This window comes from Equus przewalskii, chromosome 4, assembly GCF_037783145.1.
Source record: "Equus przewalskii isolate Varuska chromosome 4, EquPr2, whole genome shotgun sequence".
In the NCBI taxonomy this organism is placed as follows: Eukaryota; Metazoa; Chordata; class Mammalia; order Perissodactyla; family Equidae; genus Equus; species Equus przewalskii.
Genome location: NC_091834.1, coordinates 4,718,849 through 4,738,765, shown reverse-complemented (window position 1 = coordinate 4,738,765; position 19,917 = coordinate 4,718,849). Strand labels below are relative to the sequence as shown.

The following is a 19,917-nucleotide window of genomic DNA, read 5'->3' as shown; positions in this document are numbered from 1 at the left end:
TCCGGAAGTAGCTGAGTCAGTGGCACCGATCCAGAGATTTCAGGACTCCAAGTCGTCTTTTCACCACACATTTCTGTCTACTTCTATATCTTCCCCCCCCTCCCCCAAATCTTCTAGTGTCTGGTTCTAATGGTGTTCCATGAACGAATACACGTGAAGGCCTCATGCTAACCGTAGCATCATTTTGACTCCTGTCGCCCTCACCGACATACACTAGAACTCCCTCCCTCAGGGCGGAGGGGCACGTCCGTATCTGGTTTCAGGCTTGCATGGAGACTAGCGATTCCAAGTTGTATGCTCAAGCTCATTACACGCTTTCCAGCGAACGATACTAACCTCTCCCCCGTCCTTAGGGAAGACGCCCCATCTTTTGAAGATACAGGTCATCTGAGTCTACTGAGGGCGGCCCTGGCCCCGCCCGCCGGCCAGGCTCCCCTCCACGCCTGCCCCCGAGGGGCTCCGGGACCGAACTCCCGGGTCCTCGAGGCGGGAACACCGAAGCCACGGGCACGCCGGTCACTGGAGCTCGCCGCTTGGCTCCTGTCCGCCCTTCTCTGTCTGCCCACCCCCGCGTCGTCCTCCCGGCCTCTGGCTGACAAAGGCCGCACCCCGGCAACCCCCTCCCAGCATCAGCACCGCAGAGCCCACCGCGGAGAAGCAGAGAAAGTCCGCATCTCCGCCGCCGGCCCCTAGGGCGGGGCCACGCTCCGCGCGCGCTGACGTCACGCCGACGCACGGCACGCCGGCCCCTCCCACCCCCCCGCGCGTCTGGTTTCCGGCGGGAGCGCAGAGCCGCGGGCGCGGGGCGTTGGCGGGTGTGCTGTGCTCCGGTCACCGCCGGGATGGCTCACTTGGAGAACCTGGTGCTTTGCCGCGAGTCCCAGGTGTCCACCTTACAGTCCCTGTTCGGAGAGGTATGGTGCTCAGTTATCTTGTCTCTTCCAGATCCTGGAGGCAGGCATCTCCGTGGGCTGGCGGCACGTTGCAGGTTTCTGTTTTCGGGTTTGGATGAGGGGCAATAGAGCATCTTTCACGTTGGGGTGGGGGATGCTGTAGGTCGCCCCGACTCCTTCCCCCAGAGTAACTCCTGGTTAGTCCCCGAAGGAGAAGTGCACGGGAGGGACCGGCCTGCACGGCGGGACGCTGGCCCGGGACGCGTTCCTTCCCCTACGCGCGCTTTTGAGATGCTGTCAGCCCGAAGTAGCCACTCATTCTCATACCCCGGCCGAACCGGATGTTACACGACAGGTGTGTCTGCAGAGGTTCTTTATGTCCACTTAAGTGGGCCCGTTTCAGTGAGGTAGTTGGTGTCAATCAGATCTGGATAGACCGGTGAGGGCCAGAGCAGTGCTTTTGGGTTTAAAACTCCAGCGGCTTTTCCACAATTGGAAAAGCCTGAAGAAGTCTAGTGTAGGCTTCCTGCCAGCAATTCAGATGGTGCCCGAAAGAAAAGGGTAGTTACTGTCTTCCCTGGATGAACGCAGCCAGGCGAGTCCTTTCCATAGGCAGGCTGTAGCAGTCACCCATTCAAAACTTCACCTAATTTTTATGATGTTGTGGTGGCCTTTGGTGAGCCTTTGCTGCGGGCTCATTCATTAGACTTGGAATTAATCAGACTTGGATCTTATCTGTAAGGCGAGTAAATGAAAGTTTAGGGTCATACTCATCATCACCTTCCTCCCCCCATCTTCTGGTTTGTCTTAAGTACTTTCTCCAACTGGAAATGTTGGATGGTAGTCTGAGGTGGGCAGTGAAGTGTTAGTGACAAAATACCACCGTCCTAAACAGGCACATTAGTTAGGGAAGTAAGAGGTCAATGACTGCATCCTCAGTATTCCAGTTAGAGTGCTTGTGGTTAGAGTTACTCATGTTATCACTGAGACGTTTTCTTGTTTGTGCTCTGTGTTCCTTCTTGGAGTTGATCAACCCAGATCACTCCAACCGGAAGTGCTCCTCCTCAGAGAGAGTATTGGCAAGTAGACATGAGTAGTATGGATTTGGTGTGGATCACGAAAAGGGTTTTGAGTGCAAATCATGTTTAACAATACTGATAAATTGCTTTTCTGCAAGGTGGTGTGCATTGTGGGAGATGCAAAGAACTATAAAAAACTGGTTCATATTTCTAAGATTCGTTTATTCAACAGATAAATATTAATGAGCGTCGGGCACTGTGCCAGATCCTGGCTTATTACAGTTTACGTTAGGGAGGTTTGTGAAGGTGAAAGGTTAAATAACAGTGCAAGAGTTCAATACCATTCTAGATAACAACAGAAAAGATGTTATAAGCTGGGATGTTATTAAGCACCAAATAATGGGTGCAGACAAGTGTGGCAGGATTCCAGAAAAAGAGAGTTCTAGTGTGGCTTGGAACAATTTCTTGAAGGATGTCTTGAGCTTCTTTTTGAAGGTGAAACATAGTATTTGGGTAGCAGAGATGGTCAGCAAGCATGCATTTAATTCTTGGGACAGGATTTTTAATCTAGTTTACAAGATCGTTATGTAGAAACTTTAAGAAAGGATTCATGTATTAAAACATCCATTTTTAGTCTATTTTTAGCATTTGGGCTGCTTTTGCCATAGGCATATGGCGTTTAAAAAGTCTTTGCCTTGTGTAAATCTGAGTTCCTGATTTGTCTAGCAAAAGGAAATGTGTAACTTAGTGGCTAGGATGTAGTAAATGTTTGTGACCACTGTTGTAGTGGTAGATGATGATCATAGAGACTCCACTTTCTCATGCAAATTGCATCATCCAATTTTCTTGTAATTATTTTGAAAATATATGTCTTTCCACTAGACTTTGAACTCCTCCAGAGCAGATTTGTCCTTACCTGATATTCGTCTCTTCAGTGTATCATGGTTTTCAGCATTTGGTAGGTGTATACTAAATGATCGTTGAATGAACGAAACATATTTCTAGTATCGACTAGACCAATAGAGGGGCTTTTGACAACTTTTGCTTTTTGCTAGGCATCTGACTCTTAATGCACTGTATTCAAGCAAGTTCAAAGTGTCATGATGAGTCCACTGTTGAAATAATTTGGATTGAATATTTTGCTTTACCGCATAAAACTTTCTCACGAGTTGATAAATGTTTATTTTCTTTTTTGTCTGTGCAGACTGATATTTCTCTTTTCTCCCGTAGAGACATCATTTCAGCTTTCCATCGATTTTCATTTATGGACATACTGCCAGTGGAAAGACCTATGTAACACAAACTTTGTTGAAAACTTTAGAGGTAAGAATAACCACAAATCAATATTAATTGATTTTTACTCATAGACTCCTGAAAATGGAGGGAATCTGGGAGATTATTTATTCCAGTTTACCTTTCTCTGAAGGAGTATCTTCTACATAAAACATTTCTGACCTTCTTTTGTTTGAATATCTTCAAACACTGTGAGCTTCAGAAGGCATTGTTAGATACCTTGAGCCTTGATGTTAGAAAGTTATTTTTTATTTCTAATTTTCATTGGCTGATAATATTTGGGGAAAAACACACATAATAGTAAATTCTTTAAAAAACATTAAAATCTGTTTCTTTCCCATTGTTACATTTATAATATGGATAATGATGTTCAGGAAAATGTTCAGCTGCCCCTTGCCTGATATATATATAAGAAGGTGCTGAGCTGAATTCAGTTTATTTTCTTAGTATAATGGTGAAGAGTTTGGGCTGTAAAGTCTGGCAGACTCATGTTCTTCTTCTGGATTCACCACTTAATGCTTTTCCCATCAGAAAAGTAGACCTAATAGTGACAACATTTGGGATTGTTGTGAGGATTAAATGAGCTAATACATGAAAAGTGCTTATGACAGTACTTAGTATATGGTAAGCTCCCCATAAAGGTTAGCTGCTGTTATTAATGATTATTGCCACACCTCCTTCATATCCTAAGCCAGGCATGGACAAACTTTTTCTTAAGGGCCAGACAGTAAATATTTTAAGCTGTGGGCCATACAGTTTCTATCAGAACTACTCAACTCTGCGTTAGTGTGAAAGCAGCCTTGGACAGCATCTGTCTGAATGGGCATGTCTGAGTTCTAATAAAACTTTATATATAAAAACAGATGGCCAGCCCGTAGTTTGCTAACCCCAGTGCTAAGCTCTAGCCCAGAGCATGCGTGTCTTATACGGATACCGAAGTACTTACAGTTCCTGTTCTCTCTGACTTTCAAGCCTTAGCACGTACTGCTCCCTCTGCTTGGAATGGCTTTGTTGGACTCACTCGCTCGGCCTCTACTGCCCTATTGCTTGGCAAATGCTTACTTTGCTAAGTTTTTCTTCTACCCACACTCTGGAAGCCTTTCCTGACTCCCTCGGCTGTTGTTAGAGGCCCCTCTGAGGTGCACCTTCGGCATGCTGTGCTTAATTCTGTCGTAAAATGTAGTCCTTTCAGCTGTGGGATTGTGTTTGTGTTTCCCTGGCTGGAGAATCTGAATTTCCTCAGATAATCCCCAGCACCAAGTGCAGTGCTTGGCACGTATCAATTTGTGGATTTTAGCCTTTGATTCCGAAGATCACCCATATGTTTTAAAAATGCAAATACCTGGGCTTCATATCGGACTTCAGAATCTGAGTGAACAGGATCCTGGATCGGGCATTTGCATTTGAGAAGCCCCTTATGAAGTGTCCACAAATATATATATGTTGAATCAAAGCATGAAAACTGAATGAGGAAGTTCCATATTTAAGGACTCTATTCCTTTTTTTAATACATTATAGTTTTTGCTGCTACTTAATCATTGTAATAAATGATGATTATCAGTGCCTCTGGTACAGGTACAGAAAGAGACACATGGAGTATGCTGCCCTTATAGGTCATGCATAGCACCGGATAGCAGTAAGCAAGACACTTATTCATGACAGAGATGTTGTGGACTCTGGTTCATAAAGGAATGGGGATAGAGGAGGTCAGTGAATGCTTGTGAAACTGCCTAAGTAAGTATAATGTAGCTTTGGTTACACCGTTTCTCTGAGAGAGAAAGAAAAGCCTCCTTATTGGGTGAGATTTGTAGACTGTTATTAAAAATAGTTATAGGTTCCATTGTTTGTGCCACATGCTGTGGGTTATCGTCTTCTGAGTGGTAATACTGCTTTTGTGATTGCATTTTCTGAACAGACTATATTTGTGAACGAGTCTTTTATTTCCTTGTTACTTCTGGAACTACCTCCATTTTGGTAGTTCTGTAAATGAGAGCTAGTTCTCAGTCCTCATAGAGGGATTACTGTGCTTTCTAACCCTTAAATTTTTGTTTCAGTCTAGGTGTGCTCATCATTAAGAATATTATCTTAAAATTATAAGTGTGGAATTCTCACTAAGAATTTTAACATTCACATGTACTTGGGAGTCTCTGTAAAAATCTTTAGGGGAGAATATAAGTTTGCTTTGAATCCCTACAGGAAACAAGTGGCGATCAAATAATTGAAGTGAGTTTAGTGAAGGGACTTAAAGGTTGAAAAAATGTTGAGGGAACCATTAAGGGATGGTGAAGCACCAAGAGCCTTTACCTCCCTCAGCCCTGCACGGGCCACAGGAAGGAGTTGTTACCACACCTCAGTAAGAGCTGTAGCCTTTGATGAGGGGCTGCCCAGCTGGAGCGGTGGCCTCTGGTAGAAGGACGTAGCCCCTGTCAAACTGTGGGCCGCTGAGGGGTGGGAGTGGGAGGCAAGGGAATAAATATTCAACTTCTCTCTCTCTGCTCTCCTCCAGTCTCCTGCTGGTGCTTTCCATTGGCTGAATCCAACCAGAGCCGGAAAATAAGTCTGGGCAGTGTAGCCTGTAGTGGTCAGCCTCCTGGGGCACAGAGCAGGTTGGGGAACGGTGGGGTATAGATTTAGAAGGGCAGATGGGGGAATATCCAGCAGAGCCATTGCTATATATGTGTGTTTTCTCTTTACACTCTTTGTTTTTTGTTTTCAGCTCCCACATGTCTTCGTGAATTGCGTTGAATGCTTTACCTTGAGGCTGCTCTTGGAACAAATTTTAAACAAGTTGAATCATCTCAGTTCTTCAGAGGATGCATGTCCTACTCACATAACCTGTGAAACATTTAATGACTTTGTTCGCTTGTTTAAACAAGTCACCAAAGCTGAAAGTCTCAAGGATCAGACTGTATATATTGTAAGTCATTTCATTTCATTATATCATGTCTTGTTTGAAGACTGATTTGTTTATTAGCTCAGTTTCCATATATTTGTTTTGAGTCTCATTATGTACAGTGCACCGTGCAAGGTGCTTTTGGGATACAAAAATGTTTTAGATGTCTTTCTTATCCAAAGGGAGCTTCAGTTTAATACAAGAGTTGTGACACATACTCAGCATGTGACTAAGCAGAATGTGGTAAGTGATAACCTTGAGATGCAAGTACTGACTTAGGCACATCTGGTACAGCTTCAGGAGGTGATAGCATTTGAGATAGACTTAAAAGAATGATTAGGGTGTTTCAGGAAGAAGCTGAAGGAGAGGAATTTCAGATGGAGGGAATTATGTAAGCAAAGGCACGCAGATGGGAATGGAGGCCAGAGAATGCCAGATAGTCTAGTCGTAGAGAGTTGTAAAGTATGAAGGGAGAAAAAGAAGACTAGAAAGGTAGGCGGTGGCAGGTCATGGACATGGACTGTCTTGAGAACTATACTAAAGCACTCTAGTTCATTTCCTAGGCAGTGAGAGGAGGTAGTGAAGATCTTAGAACAACAGACATGCTGTGGGAAGATAACTCTGAAGGCAGCTTGAGTAGCTGGATTGGAGGGGGTGAAAGACTGAAGGCCAGAAGAATGGTTTTGAGGCTCTTGTAGCTGTTTACATTAGAGGAAATGCGGGCCTAGACCAGAGTTGGGGCAGAAGATGCAGAAAAGATTAAGAGGAAGAGGCAGCAAAGGTCAAACTTGTCAGCTGTGTTTGGGCTAGGTTTGTGGGCACAGGTGAATCATTTGTGTATGGAGTAGATTTGGGGGGAAAGATGAATTGTTTGATTTTAGGTGGGCTATGTTTGAAGTCTAGCTGTTACATCTATGTGAAAATGACTAGCAAACAACTGAAAATATGTAATATGTTTTATATTAGTGAATTTTTTATAATACTTCAACCTTTTAAAAAAATTATCATCTCTGGAATTGGAATTGAAATTGAATTTTAATATAATGCCTTATTATAACACCTTAGTTAAAAACTCACTGCAGGGACCAAATCTTATGTATTCTTGCATCTCCGTAAATGGATAAAACAGTTCCTTCCATGTTTTAATTTCATTCATTCATTTATTTGACAAATATTTATTGAGCACTTCCTGTCTGCCATACACTATTGTGGACACTGGAGATAGAACAGGGAACAAAGCAGAGTCTGCCCACTGGCACCTTACTGTCTACTTGAGGAAGATTGATGATAAGCAAGTTAATATGCAATATGTCAGATGTGATAGGTTAATGGAGCAGAGTAAGGGAGGATCAAGCAGGTGGGAGAGACTAGTTATTTTTCTCAATAGAGAAGGCAGGGAAGATCTCACTGAGTTCATGATAAATGAGCTGAAACCTGAAGGAAGTGAGGTGCAAGCCATGAAGACATCTGAAAGAAGAGTATTCAAGCAAGGACGTCTCCATAAGAGTGCGAAGGAGACTGGAGCATGCCTTGTCTGTTCAGGGAATACCAAGAAGGCCATTGTGACTGGAATAGTGTAAGTGAGGAGGAGCGTGGTAATTGAGGCTCAGCTGAGGGGTGCAATGATAGAAGCATGCAGACTAGTGTTATGGCTTATAATGTTTCTCTCAACAATTCGTACATTGACGTTCCAACCTCTAGTACTTCAGAATGTGAACTTATTTGGAGATCAGTTCATTGCAGGTCTAATTCATTAAGATGAGGTCATAAGATGAGTTCGTACTAGTGTTAGTAGGCCCCTAATCCAGTATGACTGGTGTCCTTGTACACGGAGGAAATTTGGAGACAGACGTGTGCACAGGGAGAAAGCTGTGTGAAGATTGGAGATATGCTGCCACAAGCCAGGGGACTTCCAGAAGCTGGGAGAGAGGCCTGGAGCAGACTTTTCTCCAACACCTTCAGAGGAACCGTGGTCCTGCCAACAACTTGATCTTGACTTCTAGCATCCAGAACTGTGAGATAGTAAATTTGTTGCTTAAGGCGCCCTGTTTGTGGTGCTTTGTTTAGGTGGCCCTAGGAAGCTAACGCAGTTAGTTATGAGACATTCCTAATAATCTGAGCAGAACATCATGTTGGTTTAGACCAGGGTAGTGGCAGTGGAGGTGATAGGAAGTGGTCTGGATACATTTTGGAGGTAGGGTTGACAGAATTTTCTGATAGATTGAGTGTGGAGGAGGAGAGAAAGAAAGAAGTCAAGGATGACTCAAAAGTTTGTTTGCACCTGAAAGAACGGAGTTCTCATTATCTGAGTCGACAGAGCTGTAGCAGATGGAGTCTTGCTGTAGGGGAAGGAGTGATTAGGAGTTGGGTTTTGGGTTGAGTCCAATTAGAGACATTGAATTGGCACTTGGACACTTGAGTCTGAGGTCAAGAGAGGTCCAACGTGGAGATACCATTTTGGAGGCGTGAGCATGTAAGTACTTAAAGCTGTGAGACTGGATTAGGTCACCAAGAGAGTGAGTGAGGTGGAAAAGCAGTGAGTCCAGTGACTGAGTGCTGTGGCAGTCTGGTGTTTGGGAATGAGGAGATGGGAAAGAACAAATGAGGAGACAGAAGGAATCATGACTTACGAAGAAAACTTGGAGAGTGCCGTGTCCTGGGAGTCTTTGCGAGGCTGCCCTCCTGTGGCTGGAGATAGCGGGCTTTTGTTGCGACTTTTTCGGTTTGTGCTTGTCAGCCTCTGTGTGCCTGGCTTCTTCAGCTCCACGCCTGGGATGTGTGAGGCAGAAGACAACTCAGGCAGCTCACTCTGAGGCCAGTTGCCATTCTTCTGGCCCCAAGGTTCCTAATTGGTCTGCTCTCTTCTCTCCACCTTTCAGAGCCCTGTTTGTTTTATGGATATTTAAGATTCTTAGTTTTACTTAGCAGGAGGAATAGGAAACGGTGCAGCTGCTCCCTCTGCTCAGCAGTGGCAGTCTAATTTTTTTGGAATGCAAGTGCGTCGTGAAGAATACAGCGACTGCTTGTACAGTTTGGCTTTGTTGCTTTCGTTTATGCTAAGGTGGCTCTAGTTTAGCCCACCATTGCTTTTGCACCGTCACTGTAAATGTCAACATGTTAAAAAAGGCAAATCCTCTTTTAGTATTCTTATGAAAATTGTTTTGACCTTGCCAGCCTCCTGAAAGGGTATCAGGGATGCTGCTGCCAGTCCCTGCCCCGGGGGCCACAGACCACACTTCAAAAACCAGTCATCTAGGAAGTAAGTTGGTCTTTCACTGAGGTAGAGTGGGAGATAAGATCATTGTTGGAGAGCTATTTAAGGAACTGAGTCTGCCGTGTCAGAAGGGGGTCATTTATGTGGGTTTGAAATATCTAAAAACAATAGGAGTTGTATTAGAGAAGAGATAGTCAGAAACTGTAATATTTAACAAATGAGGAGGAATGACCCCAGAATATGTGGATGACTCCAACAAGTAGAATTTCAAAGCTGAGTCCCTTTAGGAAGAGGGGAGAATCCATATTCTAGAAACAGCCATGAGGAGTGAGTAGAGTCCTACTCATTTTTCAGGCCCAGTGGATGTAAGTAGACATTCAATAAGGATTTGTTAGTTGACTGAATGTTAAGAGTGGAAAAGTTTGCAGATGTTTAGTGTAGAACATTTTTTAGAGGAAGTCTGTAGACTGTTCAGCTATCTAATATATGAGTTGGTAAGCCTCAATAGTTGGGAAATAATACAGAAAGATGGCTGAGAATGTTTTCTTGTCAGTAAACTGGCTTGCAAATTGAGTCTATGAGAACTCCTTCATGTAAATTATTAAGAAAAATATTTGGATCTGAATTAAAATTTGTACTTCTCTGAATATTAGTTATCTGATAATTGCTTTTGAAGAAGGATCATTTATTAGAATACCATAAAATGATTAATTATAGTGAGTTAACTCTATCAAATTGGAAGAATGAACTGTTAATTTACTGCTACAGCTTTGTGTTTAGGCATTAAAATGGGCATAAAAATGGACCAATTTATTTGAATTAATCTGTGTCCTGGATTAGAGAGTTATTTAAATGGAGATTGATGGGAAAATTGTGTAATGAGAATGCATAGTAGAGAAACTAATTTATATCTTTTTAGCAGTAAATAATTTTAGCTTTATTTTGTCTAATTAGGAATGAAATAAGTTGGTTACTCTCATACATTGTTTCAAGCTATCTATTAATAAGTAAAACAGATACAAAAACAATTTGGACTATTCAGGGAAACAATATTCCCTGCATTTTAATTTTATTCCTAATTTAAGTGATTATAATTTGCAATAAGATTTATTAATAAAATGTAAATGTTTTTTTAAAAAACTGCTTTCTTTGGAGAAAGAGCGATTTCAGTTCTGGGAAGAAAATGTACGAGATAAACCTAGACCATCTTGCCGTAATAGAAAGCTAGGAAGATATCAGCTACTGCTAGGGTCATTTAAAAAAGACAAAGAATCTTATGGATTGAAAAAATTAGTATGGTTAAAATGTCCTTACTGTCCAAAGCCATCTGTAGATTCAGTGCAATCCCTGATAAAATTCCAATGATGTTTTTCACAGAAATAGGAAAAACAGTCCTAAAATGTGCATGTTACCACAAAAGACCCCGAATAGCCAAAGCCATTCTGGGACAGAACAAAGCTGGACATAGCACATTTCCTGATTTCAAACTGTACTATAATGCTACAGTTATCAAAACAGTATAGTGCTGTCATAAAAATAGACACACAGACCAATGGAACAGAATTGAGAGCCCAGGAGTAAACTCTTGCATATATGGTCAACTAATATTTGACAAGGTGGCCAAGCATACTCAATGGAGAAAGGATAGTCTCTTCAATAAGTGGTGCTGGGAAAACTGGACAGCCACATGCAGAAGAATAAAATTAGACCCCTGTCTTATACCATTTACAAAAATTAACTTGAAATGGATGAAAGACTTAGATATAAGAACTGAAACTGTAAAATTCCTGGAACAAAACAGAGAAGAAGCTCTTTGACATTGGCTTGGTGACAGCTTTTTGCATATGACACCAAAAACACAAGCAACAAAAGCAAAAGTTGGTGAGTGAGACTACGTCAAGCTAAAAAGCTTTTGCACAGCAAAAGAAACAATCAACCAAATGAAAAGTCAGCCAATGGAATGGGAGAAAATACTTGCAAATCACATATGTAATAAGAGATTAATATCTAAAATGTGTAAAGAACTCATGCAACTCAATAGCAAAAAAACTAAGCAATTAAAAAGTGGCAGAGGACCTGAATAGACGTTTTTCCAAAGAAGACATAGAAATGGCCAACAAGTCCATTAGCGCGACATCACTAATCATCGGGACTTGCAATCCAAAACTACAATGAGATATTACCTCACACCTATTAGAATGGCTGTTATCAAAACGGCAAGAGATAACAGGTGTTGGTAAGGATGTGTAGAAAAGGGTACCCTTGTCCACTGTTGATAGGAATGTAAATTGGTGTAGTCACTGTGAAAAACAGTATGGAGGTTCCTCAGAAATTAAAAATAGAACTGCCGTATGATCCTGCAATTTCACTTATAGGTATACATCCAGAAGAAATGGAAATCAGGATCTCGAAGAGGTATCTGTATGTACTCCCATGTTCATTACAGCGTTATTCACAATAGCCAAGATATGGAAACAACCTAAATGTCCGTCACTGAATGAATGGATAAAGAAGATGTGGTATACACACACGCACAATGGAGTATTCAGTCATGAGAAAGAAGGAAGTTCTGTGTTTTGTGACAAAATGAATAGACCTTTAGGGCATTCTGCTAAGTGAGATAAGTCAAATGGAGAAAGACAGAATACTGTGTGATCTCACTTATATGTGGAATCTGAAAAAGCCAAACTCACAGAAACGGAGCCTAAAGTAGTAGTTACTGGTGGCTGAAGGGTAGAAGAAATAGAGAGATGCTGGTCAAAGAGTACAACTTCCGGTTATAAGATGAATAAGTTCTGAGGAATCTGATGTAAACATGGTGATTTTAGTTAATAATACTGTATTATATACTTGAAAGCTGCTAAGAGAGTAGAGTACATCTTCAGTGTTCTCACCACAAAAAAGAAATGGTAATTATGTGAGGTGATAGAAGTGTTAGCTAATGCTTTGGCAGGAATCAATTTGCAATAAATAAGTGTATGGCATCAACACATACACCTTAACCTTATGCAATGTTGTATGTCATTTATATCTCACTAAAGCTGGGGGAACAAAAGACCCAAGCCAATTTGAAAGGACTTCAACTGGCCAAAGATGGGACAATTTGACCATCGAAAAGAATAATGATTCAGTGGATGGAAGCACATTATATATGATAAAATCCATGAATTCATAATGTTACTAAGCAAATACATAAAGAACACAAAACCTCATCTCATGGGTTACTGTGGGAGTTTAATTTACTAGGGTGCCACAGTAGGCTGAATGATGGCCCCTGAAGATAGCAGGTCCTAATCTCTGAAACTTGTAAATATTACCTCATTTGGAAAAAGAGTCTTTGCAGATGTGATTAAGTTAAGCATCTTGAGATGGGGAGATTTACCTGGATTATCTTGGTGGGCCTGAAATGCAGTCACAAATGTCCATACGGCAGAGAAGATTTGACTATACCACGTACAAAGAGGAGATGGCCAGATAATGGAAGCAGAGGCAAGCAGAGTAAGTGAGGAACTTGAAGATGCTGGCCTTAAAAATTTGAGTGTTGCAGCCATGAGCCAAAGAATGCTAGGCAGTCACCGGAAGCTGGGAGAGGCAAGGAGTGGATTCAACCGTAGAGCTGCTGGAGGGAGTGTGGCCCTGCCAACACCTTGACTTCGGGCCAGTGAAACTGGTTTCAGACTTTGGGCTTCTAGAACTGAGAGGGAATAAATTTTTAGTTTGTTTTAAGCCACCAAATGTGTAGTAATGTGTCACAGCAAGTGCAGAAAGCTAATACAGACACAAACTCATTGTTCTGAAAATTGGTACATTAAGGGAAAGAGGCATTTATTATTCTTGTCCTGTGTGAACTTTATTTCTGGGTAGCTAAATAGTGGATGAGGGAAAGATCTTTCTAGGAAAATGTCCTCCAGTAAATGCAGAAACAATCATAGAATACTATAGTTTTGCAGTTCCTAATGAAATAATGAATATAGGCAATGATCATCAATTGATACTGAATGCATTAGGTGAAAGGCTGCTGGCGAACTTTATCATGAATGGGTCAGACTGACAACACCTGAACCTGTCAGTCAGTCTTTATCACACAAAAAAAAGACAACCGGATATTGTATGCCTGTGGATGTAATTCAGTAAAAGAGCACTACTTGTGAAATATTCTTGCCCCAAACTTGAACCTGAATCTGATCAACCCTCTGGATGTGTCGACTATTTTACAGTAAATATAGGGCATAGAGGAACACCTTAAATGACACTACAAAGATGCAATCACCCAATCCAGAATATGGGAAATTCTGCATGACAGATGACCTGGTTTCTCTAAAAAATAAATAACGAGGGAAAAAAGAAGGTTCAGTGAAACTGTTATAATTTAAAACAGGCTTAGAAGACTAATAAACCAAATATAATAAGATGCAATGTATGGACCTCTTTGGATCCTGACTCAAATAAGCTAACTCTGAGGACATTTATGGAACAAGTAGGGAAATTTGCATACTGGTTATTAGATGATATTAAGAAATATTGTTAAGTTTTTAAGCATGATGATACTGTGATTTTTTTTTTTTTAAAAGAGTTCTCATTTCTTATAGTTTCATACTGACGTATTCCCTGATGGAATGGTATGTCTAGGATTTGCTTTAAAATAATCCAGCAAGAGGGTGGAGGGCAAAAGTTGGGAGGTGGACAGAAGAAATAAGATTGGCTGTATGTTGATTTTTGTTGAAGCTGGGTGAAATATATATGGGAGTACATGGTACTAATCTCCCTACTTTTGTGTATATTTTTAAATTTCCATAGCAAAAAGTAAAGACAAAAGTTAGACTGAATGTTTTAAATAGTGCTCTTAAGACCTTGATTTTTTTATGGACTGATCGATGACCTCTTGAAACAGAATTTTAAAAAAATTTTAACATTTTTTATTATGGAAGTTTTAAACATGTAAAAAGAATGGTGTAATGTATCCCAATGAACCCATCACCCAACTTCAAAAATTATTAATAGGTGGCCAGACTTGTGTCATCTGTACCCCATTCATTGTTCCCTGCATCGTATCCTGTCATCCATAAATATATATCTATGTACTGTATCTACCATATATGTATATCATATGTCATTCATAAATATATATAGTATATCTCTCTGTATACTGTATATATGTATATACTGTATATCTCTAAAAGATAAGTACCTTAAAAAAATATAATCCCAGTAGCATTATTATAATACTGAACAAAAGTTTAATCTTTTTTAACATGATCTGTTATCCAGTTAAGTGGGGTTTAACATACATTTGCAAAGTTCAGGCAAGAAGAGTTTTATGATGAAATTCAGAATTTTCTTCTCTCTCTCGGATCAGAAAGAGCTGTAATTTTTGGTTCATGGTAGATATTTTTTACCAAATGGAATAAAAATTACACAAGGTTGTATTTCTTGTAAACCTAAGAAAATGTCCTTAAAACATCTTATGTCATTGTCTTTCTGATAGTATACCTGTAAAACAGTCCTTTTTAATGTAGCTATGCCTCATTCTCTATTTAGAAATTTGGGTTAAAATATGTTATAAGTACTCTGTTTTTTAACTAATTTGACCTATTTGAAATGTTTTCCGCAAATGTAAATAGCATTTAAAAGTCAATTCATAAGTTACAATTTTTATGGAAAGTTCAGTTCTTGAATTGTGCATTATATTATGTAAATGTTTTGTAAAGGGCTTTGTCAATTGATTTTGACGCTGCGTTTTTTTCTGTAAGGTTCTAGATAAAGCAGAGTATCTAAGAGATATGGAAGCAAATCTTTTGCCTGGATTTCTCAGGTTACAAGAATTGGTAAGTAATGTATGAGTCTTTTTTCCCCTTTGCCCTAATGAATAGATTGTGTTGTCAGATTTTTTCATTTTGCCAATCTGATAGATGAGAAATGATATCTTAATATAATTTTAATTTGCATTTCTCTCAGTGAGTAAAGTTGAGCATTTTTCAAAGTTAAAGCAGTTTGTGACTTGATAACATTTATTCTTCAGTTGTTTTAGGTTTTTGTTCTAATTGTGAAGCGACTCACACTGCTTTCTATTAAAAAGTTTTAGGTATTTGCTAGAGTAAATGGGGGGAGGCCAGACTTTGAACTTTATGCAGGGATTCTCAAAGTTTCTTTCGTTTCAGAAATCTAAAAAATGAATGGTATGTCTATGATGGATCATCGGGAGTTCTCTCTCATGACCACTCGGTGTCAGAACCACCTTTGTATTTCAGTGTACAACTGTGTTGGCACCAGATAGTAATAATATTGCTTTAATTGTCATGACCTTATAAGAAAAAAGCCCAGATAGACTTAATTTGCATATGTGTCAGATGAAAGCCAAATAATAATATTATGGCCTAAACAGAGTTTTGCAGTAGTTTGAATAAGGAAAACTGGTAAGAGAATTCAGTGCTCACCAACACCAGTTGATAGAGGAACGCTAAACCCAAAAGCACTGTGGCTGTTTCCTCTTAATGCCATACTCACGAAGTGAGCAGAGGTTTAGTTTGAGCAAAACAGTACTGTTAGTTATATTCAATTAATGTTCGTTTAAATTTTATTGGTTTGGTAGCTTTGTATTTAACTTGTAAATTCTTTTTGGTTTCATAATTTTATAAGTGCTTTGAGCATAAATAGTTTTGTGTCTGTATTAAGTATTAAGTAACATTATAATAAAAATTAAGTAAATATTTGAGGAGGCAGCGTTTCCAGCATCTCCACCTTTGAAAATTTGGGAAACTGCTAGAAGCTCAGGCTTTCCAGGTGCGGCTGAAACCGTCGCGTGCCTGAGGCGGGCTTCTGGCTTTCACGTTAGTCACAGTCCTGGGGAGTGTGAAGAAGACGGGGGAGTGACGTGGCTGTGGTGGCCTCTCCTGGGCGTTTCCTCACTCCGTCCAGCCTTTCCCAGTTTGATTAACTCTTGACATTTTACTGCCGAGACCAGGGACCCATTCTCTTTGAATAGCTGTCACCTCCTCCCTTTCTTTTTATTATTGTTGTTGTGTTGTGTTTGTGTTTTTTTGTGTACCTTCGTCTGCTCTTTCCCGTTGCTCTGCTCTAGGACTCCCTGTCTGGCATCCAGAGTCCGCTCTTGCTGTCCTGTTGCCCTTCCAGTCAAGCTTACTTCATTTTTTCCCCTCGTGCCCAGTACTGGTGATGGTGCATCCCTTCACACGAGTTAGGCCGTTCACATTTCTTTTAGTTTTAATTGTGGAAACTGAGGAAAATGTGAAGATTCACAGAAATCTTGACTCTGCCAGAAAAGAGAATTGTTGTTTTGACATTCCTGAAAACATGCTTGATTTTTCTTTCTTTCTTTTTTTTTTTTTTTAAGGAAGATTAGCCCTGAGCTAACATCTGCTGCCAATCCTCCTCTTTTTGCTGAGGAAGACTGGCCTTGAGCTAACATCTGTGTCCATCTTCCTCCACTTTATATGTGGGATGCCAACCGCAGCAAAAACATGCTTGATTTTTAAAAATTTGTCTCATTTGGGAAATATAGCAAAAGCATTTCCCATTTTTTTATCTTAAATATTTATCTGAGTAAAATGAAGCTTAAATTATGATAGATGGTGTACATTGAAAGTACTTTCAGATGATCAGATGAGAACATTACCAACTTAAAATCCTTTCAGACTAATAAATATCATACTGAGTAAAACATTACTCAGTAATTTGTGTGAAAATAACCTTTAAAAAAACCTTAAATTTTCCTAATAATATCAGGTGGTTATGTAATGTGGCATATCTGTTTTTCTTCGAGTCATGTTTCCTTTTCTCTGGGTTGCTATAGCCATTTTAATGATGAGAGATGTTAAGTTTTGCCTTTTTTTGTTTATTGATTAAAAGCTAATGATTTCTTTGAAAATTCCCATAAAAAGGTCTTATCTTAATTATTTAAGCAAACGTGTTTCTTAATTTCCATAAAAAAGTACTTGTGTGACTGTCTTAACGTTCATGGCTAACTGAAATGTCAAGTAACTTAAGAGTTTCATGGAAATTCCAAGTAGTTATGTATGAAAATTTGCAAGTGGATGAGCTCCTTGATTAGGTTTTCTAAATATGGCTTATTAACATGCAAATAATTTGTTAGATGTGGGAACTTTGCTGGATTTATTTGAAAGAAAAATTCAAAGGGAATTACTGCTCTACAATTTTTAAATGCACAGTTGCTTTTGTTTCTCTTTCTTTTACAGACCGACAGAAATGTGACTGTTATCCTTCTCAGTGAAATTGTTTGGGAAAAGTTTCGTCCAAATACTGGCTGCTTTGAACCATTTGTCTTGTATTTCCCTGATTATAGCATAGGTAAATTTTAAAACTTTTCTTGACAAATGAAATTCAGTAAAATAGTTTTTGTTGTTTGAAAGAGTAAGCTAGCTTGTTCAGATGAGAATACTTTGAAGTCTTAATTTGTTCAGGTTTGCTGCCAATCTCACATAAAATGTGGCTTATATGTCTACACTTACAGAGGTTTTATTTTGGAAGTGTGAGGGGTTATTCTCATATAATTATTAAAATTTTTTGCATGAGCAGTTCTCAGATATTTGTGCTAATTGTGTATTTTGACATTTTTTAGTCAGTACATTAAGATGTATATATTCCATTATAACACCCATACAAATAAGAAGCAGACTAGGTTGGCAGAGCACATTAAAGTTGTATGGAAATCTTTATTTACCATACAGTTGGTAAGTACTATGTGGAATGCATCTTTTGATTTTGTAAATCTCATTTCTCATTACTGTAACCTCTTATATACCAACCACTAGCCCTTGTGTTTCTTTTTTGGTTTGTATTTAATGTTACATTTCATAGATCTTAATTATTTTTGTCTTTGGAAGAACGCAGTAACTTTTTGTATTGCTGAAAAGCTTTGTAGGTTAATATTGTACTGTTGCTATGCAGACATGATACTTCTGAGGCAAAGTTTATAACTGAAGCATAAGGTGGTTAACCGTAAAAAAGTAATATTTCTTGACCTTGGCCTCATTAATGCTGTCCCTGTGAACAAACTGTAAACATTCGTTGTTAAGATCAACATTTTTGCCTGTTTTCTCAAGAACAGCAGTCAAATAAGACTTCCTGCCTTAGCTAATTAACTGAGATAGAAAAAAGGAGCCCAAAATAGATGAAGGGAGCTCTTATTTTCAATAGCTTCTCTTCCATGAAAGTCACAAAATAAGGAGAAGAGAAAAAGGTAGAAAGAAAAGGAATAAAGCAAAGGATTTCATTAAAAGAAAATTCCTTTGTACCTATGTCATCATTGTTTGAAATTAAATTTTTTTGTGGCACGTGTTAGGCTTAAGCACTGAGAAGTTATTTAGAATTTAATAAAATTTTTTAAAATGCTGATTTTCTGCATCTTATTGAAGTTGAATTAAAGTATGGTGTAATGAATTGTAGAATTTTATTAAAAATTTTAAAAAGTAAAGATACAAAGTGGCATAGATAAAGTTTGAGGATATAATTAAATAAAGTGATATTGCCACTTTTTAAGAGTATGTTCTAATAGATTTTTGTGAAGTACATAATAATGGAACCAAGTTTAATCTGATTATTAAATTTTAGGGGCTTTTACATATTGTTTTTTTTTTTTAAAGCAAGACGTCATAATCATACAAAAAGGCATTCAAAAAGGAAACATTAATTGATACGCAGATTATAGTCAGAGTTAAGTAAGCGTGGAGCCAGACTGGCAACGGGATGGTCTTGGTGGCTAATGTCATCTAGTTATGACTCACACGTCACCTTCGGGAACGTGGCGTCTGATGTTTAGAACACTCGTCTTAGCAATGATCACCCGGGGCCCTATTTGGAGTTCTTGTTTTCTGCTCTCTGCCACATGCAACCTTCTCATCTTTTGGTAAAGCTTTTTTTTTTCTTCTTCATTTGGATTGTAGTGCTCTTGATCGGGTTTCGGGTTTTGTTGCTGCGTCAGTCAATAAACAATCCGAGAATCTCGGTGACTTACGGTTTCCCGCCTCCCAACCTTTGTGCTGTTGTTCCTACGTTTTACTTCTACATTTATTATAAATTCCATAATACATTATTATTATTTGGGCTTGAAAGAAAGAAAAAGGCAAGAAAGAAAGTGTCTTTTATTATTTATCCTGCTTGAGATATATGGAGCTTCTTGGATATTTGAGTGTATAGTTTCATCAACTTTGGAAAAGTTTCAGCCATTATTTCTTCGAATATTTTACCTGTCCTCCACCACCCTTTTTCTGGGACCACATTGTATTTATGTTAGATGACTTGATATTGTCGCACTGAATCTCTGTTTATCTATTTAAATTTTAAATCTTTTTTTCCCTGTGTTTTATTTGGGGTAGTTTTTGGTTCTGTGTCTCTAAGTTCACTGACCTTCTTTTCTACACGTGTCTAACCTGCAGTTGCTACTATCCAGTGGAATTTTCATTACAGATCTCATCATGCTTTATTTTTCTTATATCCTTGAGCATATTTACAATAGTTGTTTTAATGTCCTTGTCTACTAATTCCATTACCTCTTTCACTTTGGGTTTGTTTCTGTTGACTAATTCTTCTTTGTTATGAGTATTCACTGTGCGTCTTTATGTGTTTAGT

The 19,917-nt window shown here is 39.2% G+C and overlaps 1 protein-coding gene across 17 annotated transcripts in view; it reads left to right on the top strand.

Moving 5' to 3' along the window:
- The first annotated feature begins 738 nt into the window (after nucleotides 1-738).
- Nucleotides 739-19,917, top strand: part of ORC5 (origin recognition complex subunit 5) — a 125,908-nt gene continuing 106,729 nt past the window's right edge. For all 17 annotated transcript variants that reach the window (XR_011539393.1, XR_011539390.1, XR_011539392.1 and 14 more), the window contains exons 1-5: nucleotides 739-914; nucleotides 3,143-3,235; nucleotides 5,922-6,122; nucleotides 15,063-15,137; nucleotides 17,526-17,637. Coding sequence is in view for 12 of the 17 variants with exons in the window: in XM_008526787.2 (XP_008525009.1) it covers nucleotides 843-914; nucleotides 3,143-3,235; nucleotides 5,922-6,122; nucleotides 15,063-15,137; nucleotides 17,526-17,637 (553 nt within the window). In the remaining 5 variants the exon portion in view is untranslated. The remainder of the gene's footprint in view (nucleotides 915-3,142; nucleotides 3,236-5,921; nucleotides 6,123-15,062; nucleotides 15,138-17,525; nucleotides 17,638-19,917) is intronic.